At 41.5% G+C, this 17951-nt stretch overlaps 1 protein-coding gene across 1 annotated transcript in view; it reads left to right on the top strand.

The window, feature by feature from the left end:
* The first annotated feature begins 16210 nt into the window (after positions 1-16210).
* Positions 16211-17951, top strand: part of tmem132e (transmembrane protein 132E) — a 409943-nt gene continuing 408202 nt past the window's right edge. The window contains exon 1 of the mRNA XM_040032498.1: positions 16211-17559. Coding sequence (XP_039888432.1) covers positions 17499-17559 — 61 coding nt within the window. The 5' untranslated portion in view covers positions 16211-17498. The remainder of the gene's footprint in view (positions 17560-17951) is intronic.

Raw genomic sequence — 17951 nt, 5'->3', positions numbered from 1 at the left:
TGGCTTTTTATGTGGCTTAATCACAGAGCAAGGTAGTGTTGAGGTCACAAACGGGCCAAGGTCGAGGCACAAGTAGGTGTAGTCGCTGTGGTGATGGTGGGAAATCTTTAAAAACTTGATAAAAGGAGACGCCTTGTTTTCTTCACTGCTTACTTCACTGAGCAATTTAAGCCTCCTAATATTGCTCATTTCTCTTCGCTTGCACTAAATTGCCTTTGCAAAATTGAAGACAGCGTTTTGATTTTTGCCCTCGCTTGCGCCCTAAAATTGCCATCGTGTGCATCAGCATCCTGTAATGTGGATAAAATCACAAGTTTTTCATTTTGTTCCTCTGAGTGACCGAACATCGGATTCACCTCTTGATAAGTGGCCTTTAATAAAGTTCTTCAGTTATTGCCAGTCACTGCAGTAAGATTAAAACCATATTTTCCAGCAGCCTGAAATGAAACATTAAATTGTCACTAATTCCTTCGTGCGTAAATGAAAAACAAGTTTACAGCTCCTTCGTTTATGTTGCGCTTTACACGATCTTCTTTAATAGCACAAATCTGCTCAGTGGACCACAGACAGCTGTTGATATTATATTTTTTTGTAGCTGGATTAAAAAGCTGTAATACCATCTAGTGCTGTCAAGAAATTGTGTTAAATCATAAGAAATAGGCAATTAAAAACCAAATTAGTGGCGACTGAGATGTTTACTGCAAAACTAGTAAGTAGGCCTGCACATCAAATGTTGAAAGTTACAGCAAAGAAAAAGACTGAAGGAAAAAAAAAAACAAGTAAAAACTATGGACCATTATCTGTTTTTAGTACTGCTGGTCTCATATGTGCGGCAGATTTAGATTTGGCCCTCTAAGAGCTGCTGTGGCTGTGTAAAGGCTCTCTCATCTTAAAATAATAAGAAATTTAATCTACATTCACCTCACGATAGAAACTCAGTTCTCATACGTTGCTATGATGACACATGGAGCTCTGGGTGTGAAAGCACCTGCTTCACACAAACTTCACACTGTGTTACAGGTCAGTTGGTGGCTGCACACTCTGTCTTGCACTACACTGCACGCTGAGCTTGTGCTCTGCACTTTGAAACGCCAGCGTCCCCCCTGTGAACAGTCTCCGGTAGTTTTGCCTTTTAACTCTCTGGAATTACAAATCTCCTTCCTTTCATGAGACCTCGCAGAGTGAGCCTTACAGTATGGTCGCAGTTCTCAAACTGTGTCACGGCACAGCCCTGTCTTTTTAAAATAAAGTGAATTCTTGATTACGGAGGCAAACGTTCCATGTCTCAGATCACATTTGTTTAAAGAAACAACCAGTGAGAATACACGAAACAGTAGACTGACAGGCAGCAGGAGCCTGGAATGTCTGCTAGTGGCCAACCATCACCTTAAAAGCAACGTCCAACAAGCGATTTGCTCCTTGTGTGGACACAGCTTTAGAAAGAGACGCTTTATAACAGTTGTCAGATATGTAATAGAGGCTGCGATGATGCTTAACATGTTTTCTGGAGCTGAATCATCCCATTAAACTACTCAGATTTTTGCTTGGAATGAACACAGACAATAAAATGTAGTCACTTAGTTTTTGTTCTAATCTAAGCTAACAGAGGAATTGTAGTCTATCAATTTTTGCACCCAACCTTCCCAAATGTCAGCTGCAGCGGGTAGGAGACCTTCAATTCACCAGATAGGACTTTTTCTCAGTTGGCATCTGTCTAACTGTATGATGAGGTTTGCGTCTCAGGAAAAACAAGCACGCTGTGGAGACGGGAAAACTCATTCACAGACCTTGTACCACATTTCATGTCTGCTAGATCGAGTTTTTAGCTGTTTCTGCTGAACTAAGAACAGAAAAATCAATTCAAATCCGCTTTGTTTACAAATCACTAAATTACAATAGCAATTGTCTCAAGGCTCTTTACAATTTATAAGTAAGTTAAAGGCCCTACAATAATACAGAGAAAACCCCAACGATCAAACCCCTCATGACCAAGCAGTTGGCGGCAGTGGGAAGACAAAACTCCTTTTTAACAGGAAGAAATGTCCAGCACACCAGGCTCAGGGAGGGACAGCCATCTGCCGTGATGGCTCAGTATTAAATAGGACCCAGAACGTCAGTATTGTGTCTGTGAGCCTGTTTTGAAATGGCATGAGGTCTAAAAGCGGCGCCATGATGACAAGGACTGCTGTTCTGGAAGTGATTGTGCTTTCATCTGACTTGCAAAGTCATCACCCGAGTTCTTCCTGTTTGTATCTCTTGTTTACGTCCCTGGTGACTTCAACTCATCTTACAAATCTTTGTGTATTCACATTTTTTCTTTTCTTAGACGTCTTCAAAAACCACGCAGACGTACGCAGCGACAACAGGAAAAAGTGCTGAAACGTGTTGATTGCATATCATTTTCTGCACAACAGAAACTGATTTAGGAAGAAAGAAAGCATGCACCTCATGCTCTTGAGATTACCCTTTAGGTAAAATGTACACGCTTGACTCATTCAGCCTTGATTTTCCTGAAAAATACTAAAAAACCAAAACAAAGCAAAACAAAACCTTGAGTGTATCTTTCCTCTGTGTGCTACACTTTAGAGCTGAAATGTTTCAGTTGTTGCAATCAGTAAAAAAAGGATTTCCAGCACTAACTTCTACTCATTATCTCTCAGACTGATGTGATTGGCATTTTATAAGTCATATGTGCAATTTCTAGTGAAGTCTGACAAGCCTATGTAATGATGCCACAGACTTTCTATGCAATACTTTGTGTTTGGTGATCTGCCAGATTAGAGCTGTGCCTCCCTCAGGCCCATGCAAGAGTCTGTTTCACTGTACACATCTTTGTTTTGTTCTCAAGCATCTCAGAATGTGTGCAACAGATTTCCGTTGGCGATCTTCCTGAAGCTGCGTACGAACAGCTCTGTCCTCCCACAGGAGGATGAACCTGCTGAGACAGTTAGTTTCAGCACTAGTCCAACACTGATCCCCTGGTGACTCTGGTTCTGTTTTAATTGTCTGTAGAAATTCCTGCAGTGAACTTACGTGTCTGTTCATTCCCCCTCTGCAGCAGGTCTCTGAAGAGGTCTGTGCAGTACAGTATGTAAGGAGAAACTTACACACAGTAAGACACATTTGAGGGAAATTGTTGGCTGTTTTTCCAACAAAATAGTCAAACCTGCAGTAAAATATCAACTTTCGAGGGCTACAGCATTACTAACCAACCTTTTTTATGGATGATGTCTGACTCTTAAAGGATAGTTGAGGTTTAAAGTCCAGAATGACTGAGACTTGTTAACTAAAACCCAAATGTAACCACTAAAGTACACGTGCATATCACGCCATTCATTCTTCAACATAACCTGAGCTCTCGTCGACAAGCCTTCATGTCATTTCTTTAAGTAGTCTTCAGGAATCGTTCTCCAGGCTTCTTGAATGACATTCAAAGCTCCTCTTTGGATGTTGGCTGCCTTTTGCTCTGTTCTTTGTAAAAATGATCCTATACTGCGTCAATCATTTTAAGGTCTGGGCTCTGTGAGGCCGGTTCATGACTGATAGTATTTCATTTTGTGTTTTTCTATCCAGGTATGCTTTTACTGAATTGGCAGTGTGTTTGGATCACTGTCATGCTGAAATGTGAAGCTGCTGCCAGTCAGACACTTTCCAGATCGTATTGTATGGTAGATCAAAACCTTTCAACATTTGACAAGATCCTCAACACTACTGGTTGAAGTGCAACCCCAAACCATGTCACAGCCTCTTCTGTATTTTAAAGATGGCTGAGGAGACTCACTACAAATTTCAAATTTGGATCCATGACTCCATCAGACCTGCTGGCACTGATTTTCACTGCAGTTCTTATGTAATTTGGCATACCTCAGTTTTTCTCCCCATTTCCTTTCCTTACTACTACTATTTTTACTATTTTCCTTACTTATTAATGAGACTTGTTTCGGGTCTTTGCTGGATTTTCCCTATTTTTTTAAGGATATGACTTGTTCCTGTCATGTAAATAGTTGTTTTTCTTTTGGTCTCCCACTTCTTGTCCATGTCACGGTCTGCAGAATGAGCACACTGAGTGCTGATGTGGAGAAGCCAAATGCAGATCCTCCTAGGCAAGATAATCTTAACAAAAAGCAGGCTGTTTATTAGGCTGATGCTTGAAAAACAGAAAGAACTGGAAACTTCAGATTACAAGAACTAAACTGGGAAAGATACAAGGAGGCATAAGGATCTGGGAACACTATGGAAAAAACAAGCTGGCTGACTCATTATAAACATAGAAGGGTGATAAGGGGAATGCAGCTGGGAAACACAACAGGAACGAATTAGACACAACGAGACGGGGCAAACAAAACCGAACGTAAAACGCAAAACGAGGGACTATCAAAATAAAACAGGAAGCAGGATCACTGTGAGGCTAAGGCACGTGGGCCAGACACAGACAAAAAGGTAAACAAACATGAAGACATGACAGCTGTAACATGGAAGCTAATAAAAGACAAAACACAGAGATGAGAGTAAGAGAACAGGAGGGGGACGCTAAAGGAAACTAATAAACCTGAGGACATTTAAACAAAACTAGAGATAATACATAATACACAGGGAAAACAATATGGAATGAGAATAACTCATAAGCACAGGGAATCCAAAGTATATACACAGACTCTAGGAACATAAATCATTTCTCAAAACTCAAAACGATGAATAAATAACAAATTTCAAAAGACTACAAGACTGTGTGGCTCGATGGAAGCATAAACTAAATAAATACATTTAAAACATTTGAGCCACACCTCATTTCTGTAAGACTTTTGCACAGCACTGTATCTGTTAATTTCTAGTGTGCATATTGAGAGTTACTTGCTTCCACACTGAAGTGGCAGAGATGGTTTGAATAGTAGGATTCTCCTTCTGGTCTGTTTCATATTCATCAGGCTGGGCGAGTATTGACAAAACTAAATCACACTGACAAGGAGCAAAGTAAATCTACAGAACAAAATGTGCCTCCTGCCTCTTCCCTGACTTTGTGCCTAATGAGAGTCCACACATTGACTCAGGCCACTCAGCTCTATAGGAAATTAATGGACCTGGTGATGACATCATTTTAATTTGGGCCCTTGGCCTCACTCGGTCACGTCAGTGTAGTTTAGGTGACTATAGGGTCTAATTGGTTTTGACAAAAGCGCAGACTGGAATGGCGGCGGCGGTGAATTAAATACAAGCCCGTTTGCAGTTTTCACACGCCCATGTGTGATCACATTTCTGCATTAGCACTAAAGTAGTTAAAAGGACAGATGTAATTTTCCAAGGCAGCAATGAGCGAACACATGATGACATTTCCAATGAATACAAGCAGGTTTGTCCTGCTGAGACGGAACAATTCGCAGAAGAGTTTGGCTCTCGTGTCACTAAAATTGAACTTATAAAACTTTATGCACCTAAAAGCCCGTAGTCACTGCATTAATAACAAAGGTGCATTTGCACTGTGGCTGTGGCTCACATAATGTTTCTGATTAACAGTGATTAACAGCCAAAATATTAAATGAATTGAGCAGTATTTTTAAAGTTAATAAATAAATTAAAAAAAACTAGTGATGCATGCTAGCATGTTCACTAATTATTTAATCTGAGTAAGTATTTCCCCAGAACAGAGTGCAGGTGATGCTAAAACAGGAATTTTGAACTAATGATAATGGCGATGATGTGGAGAGTAAAGGGTCCTCAAAAGAGAATCTCTCCATTAAATTTCACAGAGATCCACCCAGAATGTGGCATTTCACTCAAAAACAAATTTCAACCTTTTGGTGGCACTGAAGGATTTTTGAGCATATTGGAGATTCGTACCAGATGTGATGGCAAACCATCCAACAGTTTTTAATATTTGAGACAGAAAGGAAAAGAAAAGAAAAGCATTCGTGTATATAGCAGGGTTTTTAGATCTCACCCTGGGTCAACACACCTGAATCCAATGATTCGTTCATTACCAGGCCTCTGGAGAACTTCATTACATGTCGAGGAGGTAATTTGGCCATTTAAATCAGCTGTGTTGGATCAAGGACACATGTAAAACCTGCAGGACTTCCGACACCCCTGATGTACATAATAGATCTCTTAATAACCCTGTAGTGCAGGGGTTTCAAACTCCAGTCCACCAGGGCCATTGTCCTGAAACTTTTCCATGGGTCCCCATCGCAACACACGTGAATACAATTAGTAGGTCATTAGCAGGAGTATAGAACTTCACTGCATGCTGAAGTGGCAACCCCAAGTAAATTTAAGTGTTTGGAAAAAAAGTACTCTTAAAAGTACTTTTATTGCACCATGTTCATTCACTCATGAGCTGCTCTAACATGAATCAAATGGCTGAATCGCCACCTCAGCGTAAACTCACGTTCTATAGTTTTGCTAATGACTTACTAATTGTATTCAGGTGTGTTGCAACAGGGACACATGGAAAGGTTGCAGGACACTGGACTTCATGGACTGGAGTTTGAGACCCCTGCTGTCGTGCCACGATCCCCCCCATGTCCTCTCAGATTCTTTCAGTTCTCCTCTACCTGTTTTATCTCTGTTCTGACAATCATGTGCGTGTGTGCGTGTTTGAGAGGGTGCAACTATTAACTCTGCTTACCCCTCCCAGAAGTGGGCGTGGCTGCCCCAGTATTCACCTGAGTCCTATTTAACAGGAGTATATAACCCCGCTTCTTCATCGTCATTCATCGCAGGATTGTTAAGTGGCTCAGTGTGTGTGGCGTGAAGTAATTCCGGCCTTTTTGTTTGATACCTTGTGTTCTTGTGAATGCCAAAACCTTTTGGACCTGCTCTCCTCTGTCCTGGTGTGCATGCCTGCGCTGCTTCTGGAGACACCTGCCTGACCCACTGTCGCTCACATAGACATATTTACCTGCATCCCTCCCAGAAAAAACATCAGCGGGAAAACAATTCCACCTGTGAAAGTGACTCAAACCAACCTGAGAAAACATTTGACCCTTACTTATCACACCACCGTGTGGTAACTGATCTTGAACCTACAAAAAGAAAGAGTTTGAAAATCAGCTTTCTGAAAAGCTGCGAATTGTTACCAGTTGTGAATTAAAAAGTCCCAAAGACTCAACATTTTCCAGCACATCCAGCGTTTGGGTCTTTTGCTCTGCTCGTGACATGTGGATCATAAACCATTGTCAGTGATGGCCCTCAACCTAACCTAACCCTGTTCCATTAGAATATGTAAATGCTTTTTCTTTTAATTGCTCTTCCAAGTCTTTGAAATCAAAGGGAAAAACATTATTATTCATATACTCTATAAGACCAACTTGCCATGACTCACAGTTTCAAAGGATGGTTTATCTTAAACAATGCCTTAATCAGCCCTGTAGTATATCTTCTATCTGAATCTGTTTTAGAGCTTAATCCTCCTTGTAAGCCAGCTTTCGTCTGATTGGCTTCCTGTCACAAACCAGAGATGACCATATTAGGGATATCTGCTTTCTTTGACATCACACAGAGGCAAGAGTAAAAAACCTGTCTGAAAGGGTGCATTCACAGAAGTCTGAAGTCTGAGCTTTTTCTTGACAGATTTGTTGACAGCCTTACAACTCATTGAAACGATGCTTAATTTCTCCTGAAAAACGAATGAGCAGTTGTCTCATGTAGACCTGAATGCCTTTATTATGTGACAGAGCAAATGTGACAATGGTGTAAAATAGTATGGAAATGAAGATTTGTTGGCATCCCCAAAGAGACTATGAATCTTTACATTACCATCATGTTTGAAGCTAAATGTTTAACCTCACAGGTGCCTTCAAGCTTTTCATGAGCCATTCGGCCTGTTTAAAAGGGATAAACAAATGCTACTGTGTAGCATCACTCTGTGCACCACATCAAACATGGACCAGTGAAGGCAAAAGGGCAGCGCTGTCTGGGGAGCTCAGGAAGAAGATTATAGGCATCAGTGTTAAAGGTCAAGGCTATAGGACCATTTTCAAGGAGCTTCATGTTCCTATGGCCACAGTTGCTGTTATTATTAAAAAGTATAATGCTCATTGAACTGTAGTCAGCCTCACAGGACATGGATGCAAGAGGAAATCCCAGGTTCATCACAAGGATAGTTCAGATGGTAGAAAAAGATCCAAAGAAACCAAGCTGAGCTCCAAAGTCAAGGTACGTCACTGTCTGTGCACAATGTATTATGATATAATATATATATTTTAATGATGATCTTCATGGAAGAAGATGCAGGAAGAACACAAAAAAAGCCAAGCTGGAAATCGCCAGAACGCGTGTTGACAAGCCCCAATGTTTTTGGCAGAATGTCGAGACAAAACTGGAGCTTTTTAGTCCACCCACATCCGCTCACTTTTTACAGAAGGAAAAATGAAGCTTTAAAAGAAAACCTTGAACCTGTGCAGGGCACAAGTCTCAAGACTACCCAAGCATCCTGGAGTGAAACATATTGCAGAGTGTCAGAAAGCTCAGCCTGTGTAAGAGGTCACGGGCTCAAAAACACAAAAATACAAGAACGGCTGAGGAAAAAAACGGACTATTCTTAAACGGCTCTCCATGAGCTCAGAGCTTAAGCCAACCTAAAGATCTACGGGAAAATCTGAAGATTGCTGTGTTGAGACGCCACCCTGAGACAGCTTGAGCAGCTCGCTGAGGAAAAGTGGGCCAAACTACATGTTGGCAAATGCAGACGTCTCATTGTGAATTACAGAGATCACTTATTGGCAATGATATTAAATTAAGAGTACCATCTTTTTTGTCCATTCTAATTCTATAAAACACTCAAGCGAATCAGAATCTGTTTACATTTTTTTCAGAGATAGTCATTGCGTGTCATGTTTGAATGATTGTGTTTGGATTTGTGGGTCCAAAATGAAAAATTTGGTCTTTTTAGCTTTTCTAGACTCCATGCAAAAATTCACATGTCAGTGAGATCACAACACCTAACACACAAAGCATTCATTTATATCTGATTTTAAGTTTTAGAAAAAGTACACAGACACACACGCTTTAGGACAGCAGCCCTTTTGGCACAGTCAGACTGTGAAACACAGAAACTGTTGTTGACAGTGGAAACACAAAGCTGCGTCAAACAGCTGCTTGAGCTTATAGCATGTTGTGAAAATGACAGTGTATTAGCCAGCACACTAGCATCAATGCTGCACAGCAGTGCCCAGTAATACAAAGTAGTATTTAGGACAACAAGCTGTGATATTAATCCATTATGCTGCGTCAAATCTGATGTACAAACCTGCGAACACTGACTGTTCACAGATGGAAACGTGTTAGCTACACTCAGGAGGACTTGTTAGCACTTTAGATGAAATTCATCTATTAGAGAAGTATCATTAAGAAGGAACAATAGAGAGACGGAGGCTTTGATTTTGATGGTGTTTCTTTTACTACAAAATCACTTCAGTTTTCTGGTTTAATAGCAGAAGTTATTCAATCCCCGGTGGGAATGCACTTATCACAAATTTCTGCAAAGTGTAAGAGTTTGAAGGAGGGGAGAAAAACTTTGACAATTAGTCTTTTTTTATTAAAAAAAATCTCAAAGGGTGCAGTGACAGATTGCAGAGTCAAAGACGCTATTAACAGTCACGTCATACCTGCACCGAGCCTGCAGAAACCTTTTTCTTCTTCTGCTTTCCTGCTGGTGCGGTGGGGAAACACAGTCTGCTCTCTCACCTGGCTGCCTCCTGCTACGCTGTGGCTCAGGTGTTCTAACTGGAAAATTACAAGTGACTTGATTTGTGTAAGTGGCTGTGATAAATTAGCTGTGTTAAGCTTTTGGGCACAGTGGTACTTGTTAGCCTCTTCCAGCAAACAGCTATTAAAAAAAAAAAAAAAAAGACACACTGCTCTGCATTTTACCGAATTACAAGCAAGCAGCAGGAAAGAAATTAAATATGATTGGTTTGTCCACTGATTTAAATTTTTCCTTGCTTGCTAGATCATTAATTACCCCACCACATAAACAGTGTCTGAAGACCTCATTAAACACAGTGCTTTATTAGGAAACCGCAAACTGAACCTATGTATTACTACAATTATCCAATCAGCCAATAATTTAGCAGCTGTGCACAAAAATCCTGCAGATACAAATCGAGAGCTTTGTGTAATGTTCACATCAAACATCGGAGAAAATGTGATCTCTGCGGCTTTGACTGCGACATGATTGTTGGTGCCAGGCAGGCTTCTCTGAGTCTTCCTGAAACTGCTGATCTCCTGGGGTTCAGTTTAATCTGAACGGTGCTAAAAACAAAATAAAACAGCCAGTGAGCGGTTCCTCTGCAGAAGGAAACATCTTGTTGATGAGCGAGATCAGAGGAGAGTAGCTAAGCTGGTATGATCTGAAAGAAAGACTACAGCACCTCTGATAACAACAGTGTGAGCCAAATAAATCACCAAAGAACCAATCAGCTCCTTGATGAACAATAACATTAGAGCATAAAAGTGTGCTCTGTACAATGAATGTTATATAAAAGATGATTGAAGCCACTGTGACCTCACTAACCATCATCATTACAACCTTTTTTGCCAGACAGCAGGTAGGGGATGAGTTTGACTGCAAAACCAAGGGACACTGAAAGAACCTGTCAGTCATTGAAGGGCCATAGTTTAGAAAATGAATGTCACGCAGCATTCAGTAACCTTGAAACTAGTGATAGAGGTCATGAACTTATCAGACATGTGTTTACAGAGGTTGTAAATCATGCTAGTGGACCACTTTTTGCAGCCAGTGAAGTTAGCCCCTGCTGGCCATTAAAGAGAATACAGGCTCTTCCTCTGACACAATGTCAAACTTTTGTGTACAGTTTGTTTTGTATGGAAAATATTATTTATGCATGTGAAAAACTCTGTGTGGAATCATGTTTCCTCCTTATTAAGAGTCTGTGGGACTGAGATAGTCGTGATGTCGATTTTATAAAAGACAAAGATACTTAGCCTCTGCAAATACTCCAAGTGTCCGCACCTAATTCAAATCTGAAAATAAAAACAAAAATACTCCTCATAGTTTTGCACTATTGCCCCAAAACAAAACATAAAAAGCTCTTTTTCCACCATATACTTCTACTACACATGTGCACAGTTTGACAACATCACAGCTACAATAGCTGCTCACACCAGAGTGTTAACACTATCAGCGTCTCATCAGAGCACTTAATGAATGCCATGCTACGCATATGGTGCGCATATGGTCGGCCAAGAAAGATGAAACAATCCAACAGTAGCCTCTGACTGGAACGATAACAATTAAATATGCCTGCCTCCACGCGGTTGAGACATTTTGCGAACTGCTACTGTGAGCATGCGCCAGTGCAGGATTGGCTAACGAGTCCCACAGTTTGGCTCGTGATTGCTTCTTTTTGGTCTGGACGACAACCAGCAACATCTTTAATGCTTCAGAATTCAGCAGCAGATTTCTTTTCAGGATTTGTCGAGCACCATTTCCGTAAGAGCGGAAGGGAAGGTTTAAAAGACTGTAGCGAGACCTGCCATGATGTATGGTTTGGAGATGGTGTCATCAATTAAAAGAAAAGGGCAGCAGGCAGAGCTGGAGGTGGTATTGTTGAAGATTTTCACTGGGAGTGACTGGGATGGTTAGAAATGACTATGCCAGAGAGGTTGAGAAGTTTGGAGACAAGGTTAGAGAGGAAAGGCTGAGATGGTTTAGTGGATATATTGGATAAAGGATGTTGAATATGGAGCTGCCGGCCAGGTGGAAATAAAAAGACCTCAGAGAAGATTCATGGATGTAGTGAAGGAGGACATGCAGAGGGTTGGTATGACGGAAGATAGGGTGGGAAGAAGGTAAATGATCTGGTGCGGTAACCTGTAATGTACAATGCTACTGGTGTTACTTGAAGAGAGGGAGTATGTGATTGGTTCTGTCTCTTTGTCTCAGCAGTGGAGCCTTCACAGTTTTCAAGATATCATTTCCAAATTTTGCGTGATGGTCGATACCAATAACAGCTCAGGCTGATTTAATTCTGGTGAAAATCAGGTCAATGGATCTCTTATGGACCGTCTTCAAACTACAATAATATTCTAGGCCTCGGAGGACATGAGTACTTGGGTTGGCTAAGCATTTGACCTTGACCTCCATTGTTGATCTTGAAAAAAAAAAATGTCAAGAAACCATATTGAGTAATATATCATATGAAAGGGCCTGGAGAGAACTGCGCAACACATATTTTATTTTCTCCAATATGACGCCCTATGACCATAGCCCTTGCCCTTCGGGGGAAGTTGCACTCTGAATGGGCTTGTTCTATACGTGTGATTGTCATTAGATTCAGGGAAAAAAAAGAGCATCAGATTTCTAAATAATTGGTCCTAATTAACTTTCTGATGAAAGCGCTGTACTGAAACATGGAACCATACTGTGATGCAAACCAATAAACAAGTCAAATATGAACAGTTTGTGCTGGCTCACTTGGACGTTGCTGATGTGTTTTACATTCCTTGGAGTGCGTTATTTGAGATGCACAACATGCTCTGCCTTTGCGGCTTATGGGCACTAACAGAAGACCACATTGTGTTGCAGTCCTGTCAGCCAAGAGCAACAATCAGAGGCACAGACTCACCAGATCGGGTTGGTGAATGGGGAAAAAACATAGCCTGGTCTGGTGAATCTGATTTTTGACTCCTATTTTTTGTATCGGCTGAGGCATGCAGATGGTAGGTCAGAATTCAGTGTCAACAGCATGAAACCCAACAGGACATGATGTCTGGGATAGATTTTTTTTGGCACATTTGGGTCCCTTTTCCTGATCAGCATGAATCCTGATCAATCGTGGCTTGAATACCGCAGTCTGTCTAAGTATCGTTGCTGGCCATGTGCATCTCTTCATGGCCACATTTTACCCTCTCCTAATGGCTTCTTACAGCATGATAATGCAGCATGTCACAAAGCATAAGCCAGCGCAATCTGGTTTCATATGCATGACAGTGAGTTCAGCGTACTTTAGTGGCCTCCCCAGTCACCCAATCTAAATCCAGTCGAAATCCTTTGGGATGTGGTAGAACGAAAGATTGGCAGCATGAATGTGCAGCTGACAAATCTGCAGAAATTATTTAATGCATTCATGTCAGGATGGAGCAGAAACTCAAAGAGTTTGCTACAACGTCTTGTGAAGTCAATGCCATGAAAATCTGAGGCTATTTTAAAAGCAAAGTTGGACCCTAGAAAAAAAGTGCTTCACTGAGCTCTTTGTGCCCAGCATCAAACACAAAGCCAGCACAATAGAAACATCTTCCAAAAGCTTGAACATTACCAACATCACATGTTACTAGTTTCAGGGCCTAACGCTGTGTGCGCTCAGTTTCCTGGCTTTGTTCTTCCTCCCAAACAAACAGCAATCTAATATTTACAAAAAAAGACAAAGAGGAGGCGAAAGACTTGCATTCATTTTGTTTTTTTTTTATATTAAAGTGGAGCAGTATAGAGATTAAAGCGCACAAAAAAGAGATTGATGGAACAAAAGGTCCCAAAAAGGGGAAATGGCACATGTGTTTATGATGAACTAACCACTTGTAACATTTCCAAACAAATCAGTCAAATATTATATAATATTGTCGTAAATAGCATATAACTGGAAATAGAGCTTTCCTGTCTCTTTTATAGGAAGGTATCATGTGAGCAAATAGGAAATGTGAGTCTTGGCTTATTGTCTTGTGTAGCGACATGTCATAAAATTGGCAGTAAAACCAATAATCTGTTTTAAAATCTACTGAGAGTAGTCTTCCTCCCTCACACACTTTAAATAATCTCCCTGTCGTGTGTGAGTCAAGCTGCTGCGGGACACTTACGTGTCTCAGAACGTAACATTATGTATGATTATCCTTGTGGCGTAACCTCTAATTTTTATTTTTTTTTACATTTTTATCCAACTAAATTGTTTTCCCTCTTGCATGCAAGAGGTGATGTGCTCTCTGAGTAGATTACATTCAGGTGAACAAAGTGCACAGCTCTCATATCAGAGAGAGAAAGAGACCAGGGTTCACTACTGCAGCCCTGCATGTGTGACGGTGGTGAACTTTAAGCAGCAAAAGTAGGTTAGCTAAAGAAGGGAAACAAAGTGTTATAGTTTTCCATTTAAAATCACACCTTGTTTTATTTTAGAATGAATCTTAAAGTGTTATTGTGCGCTTTTAAAGTTTGAAGGTCTCTCAGATCGGCGGAGCAATCGCTCCTTGTTGTTCCCATGTTGAGACTCATATTAGGCCGAAGCAAGAGCTGAGGTTTTATAATCAGGTTTAGTCATTTTTTAAAATTTTTAATTGACTTTTCATTTCTTTTTGCCTGTTTAATTTCTGTTTTTCCACATTTTACTATTTTTTATGTAGTATGTCTTTAATTTGTTAACACATTTAATGTATTTTTAATTTTATTTTATTGCTGTCTTTAAACTTACTTTTAAAATGCTCTATAAATAAAGGGGATTGGATTGTTTAGCAACTGGCTAATGCCTAAATTGAAACTATCAAACCACATGCATTCGATCTGAAGTAGCACAGATATTGCATAACAACCAATAAAAATAGCCTCCATAATTTAATTGAGTACAAGTACAGCATGAAACAGATGATGGTCAGCCTGAGACTTTACAGTGTGGAATTGCAGACGTGGTTTGTGTCTTTTTAAAATCTTTCATATTGTCTTTGTTAGTAAGACGCCTGTAAAACTGATAAAGATTGAGATTTGTGCGGCACTTAAATGAACTATTTTGACAGCCACTCGGGGCGATGCAGCAGTTACGGCCTTTCTATGTGGACATCTTCCTGTGCTTGTGTGAGTTTCCTCCAGTTACTCTGGCTTCCTCCCACATTCCAAAGACAAACATGCTCGGTTAACTGCTGGCTTTAAATTGGCTGTAGGTGCTGATGGGAGAGCGTGTAGTTGTCTGAGCCTTAAGAAAATGGATGGACGGTGGGAGAACTGCTCCTATTATCCACTCTGATGGAAAATACAGCAAAAACAAAAGTCCAACAACTGAAGTGATTCCCTGATTATCTTCAAGTTTTTTTTTTGAACACTTTGCATAACCATCCAAATGGCCAGACTGCAGCCTTTAGCAGACTGGTTCTGACCAATTTGTTTGACACCTCCTGCCTAGACATAAGTTTTAAAGTGTTTTAGCCTCTGTTAGAGGAGATTCTGTTATATTATCTCAGATTTTGGAGTAAAAACAATCGGTCAGTATTAATGTGTTTGCAGCTTGCCATGCATGCAAATGAACAACCTCATGAAGTTGAACAAATCCAGTCTGTTTTCTGCAAGAGTGTGATTCAATTGCATAGTGGCAGAATTTCTACTTGATGCAACAGAACCTTCCACTGCAAACCACGCACTGTGACAAGGGTCATAGGTGGGAATCCCACTTAAAGATACTGTGTGTACCTGATAAATTAAACTGTGAATGAGTTCATTGTTACTGGGTGCACCTGTGTGTCTGGTGTCAGCGTTTTAGCTGTGAGAAGGCTCCAAAAATATGACATTAAAATCAAATAAAAGGTCACGCAGTCCTTAGCACAGAAATCTACCGTGACGTAAGCCTGCAGGGGGTGAAGCAGAATCCACGCAGAAACAAAAGCACAAAGTGAGGCCATGACTAGGCAGGAGTGAGGACGGCTCTTTCTTCGTGAGGATACTTTCCCCTTCGGATGAAGAGGAGGAGTGTGGAGACACTCACGTGATTAATTTTCGTCTGCGATACTAGATTTGAACAAAGTCAAGTTCACTATGTCTAACGTGGCCCATACCGGAAGTGTTCGGTGTGGCGTTTTAAGATAAAAGCCAAGCGACTAACTGAACGCTGAGACTAAACTAAAGCCCACGGGTCGACCTGGAAAACACGCGTGTATCAAAAGCCCCAAAATACGCGTTTCCATTTAATTCCGTTTGAAACTGGGTTTAATTGTGACCCATTTAGCTGCTCTTAGGTCAGGTGAGGAGTGGCACCGGTTTCATTTCGGTATGAACTCTTTCATTCCAGATATTCGTTCAGCGTCATTAAAAAAGGGGTGTGACGTTTTTAAGGGTTAAATGATGTCATCACTGTATTGTCAAAGCTGGTTATATTCGGTGCATTTTTTTTTTTTTATCAAGCCACTGGAAATGAGTAATAAGACTCAATTTAGCAGATCGCTTAAAATAAGAATTAAACGTAGGCTAATTTATTTTATTTTGAAAGGAACTTCCGGACACGTCTTCTACCCCACAGCGGGCTTGATGACCGGGAGCTGCGACTCTGGACATTTTAAGGTGAGCACGTTTAGTTTGGAGCGGACTTAAAATCCCAGAGCGGGGCTGCTGAGGGGAGGACAGCGGGCACAGCAGCTGCTTCTGCCGGAGGAACACCTGAGAAAGGTGCGCTCAAGCCGGGTGACAAATTACACACCAAACTGGAGACTTCTTCGGACTTGGCTCTGTTTCAGACTCCCGGTAAGCGGCACCGACGATGCTCCGCTCAGGCTCTCGGTCTTAACATCACAAAGTAACTCGATTTTTAAAAAGTGCCAGCTTTCTGGATATTTGTGCCCTTGTTTGTTGTTGTTTTTTTTAATCAGCGGACGCGTGATGATTCCCGTCGCATCGCGCTGCGGTAGGTGAACTACTGGAAACGTGAGGGAGCTGGAGCGGGAGGGGAGGGTGGAAAGCGGGTCTTTGCGGCCAACTCGGACCTTTTCGGCTTGATTAGAGCTGTAATTTCACCTTCCACGGCTCAGAATACATTCCCACCTTTTTCTCTCGGCTGTGGACGTTGAATAAAAGCAGAAGAAGTCGGTGTCAGCTGAGCCAGAACGGTGCGGATCCGTCGGATGCCTCTTTTTTGTTGTTTTCCTCCCCTCTCTACACTGTTTCCATGATTTGCGCAAGGAATTTCATGTTTGAATTTTTAATTGGAGAATGACTAACCTCACAGGGACACTCTGCTGCTCTTTCCCTGCCGTTTGTTGCTCAGACAAGTCTGATCCTTTTTGGAGAACGCGTGCAGCATCCCCGTGGTTCCAGCCAGGGCGCGCGTAACCTCTCCACTGATGTCCATTGATTTATAATATTTTTTTGTGGGGGGCCATTTATCGAGTGTCGCGCAAGGACTCGTGTCCGTTTGTGGAACACTGTTTTTTTTCCCCCTCCCTGCTGCCCGGGTTGGATCAGGATAGTTGGAACTTTTTGCTCTCTGATGTGGGGGAAACGCTCTGCGTTGCCTGGAGAAGACGCGGTTTTGCCGTGCCCTAGGTTCGCTGCTCGCAAAGACTCTGAGAAGACTGGCCAGTAACGTTTCTGCTTCTGAAGACCTCCAATTTACATCGGACTCCCTGCCGCTCAGACACTCGTGCAGTTGCATTCTGTCTATTGCGCATTCTCCAACTTAAGACCCTCGAAGAACTGCAACAGCGTCGTGTGGAGGCTAACACCTGCAGAGAGGTTTATTTACCCTCAATCGGCTACTGCAACAGCTGGGATTTAACATCCTCCTGCAGGGATTTCTACCATGTCAGGTGTACGGGATTTCAGATGGACTCTCTTCATCTGTGTGGCGGCGCTTTCATGTGGTGAGTACCCCTTCTACCTCCTCCCCTCCTCCCCCCTCCCCTCCTCTCCTGCCCCCCCCCTTCAAAACACACACCCGCCAACAGGGTTCCAGGATCATATTCATGTTGCATAGAAAGCAATGGCCCTAAATTTCTGAAACATGCCACCGCAGAGGCAGTTGGTCTTGTTGATTATTATTATTATTATTATTTATTTATTTATTTATTTATTTTAAATGACTGACCCCCCCCCCCCACCCACACACACACACACCACTAAACACAATCATACTCCTGTTACACATTTCTGAAGAAATTCAACAGTGGCTTCACTCCTGGTCTGTTTTCCCCTCTTAGGTAATTTTTTTTTTTTTTTTTCCCCAGAGGAGAAATGCAGGCACACCGTCAAACCA

The sequence above is a fragment of the Simochromis diagramma genome, unplaced genomic scaffold (assembly GCF_900408965.1).
Source record: "Simochromis diagramma unplaced genomic scaffold, fSimDia1.1 OVJJ01000216.1, whole genome shotgun sequence".
Taxonomy (NCBI): domain Eukaryota; kingdom Metazoa; phylum Chordata; class Actinopteri; order Cichliformes; family Cichlidae; genus Simochromis; species Simochromis diagramma.
This window is presented reverse-complemented; position numbering and strand designations above follow the sequence as displayed.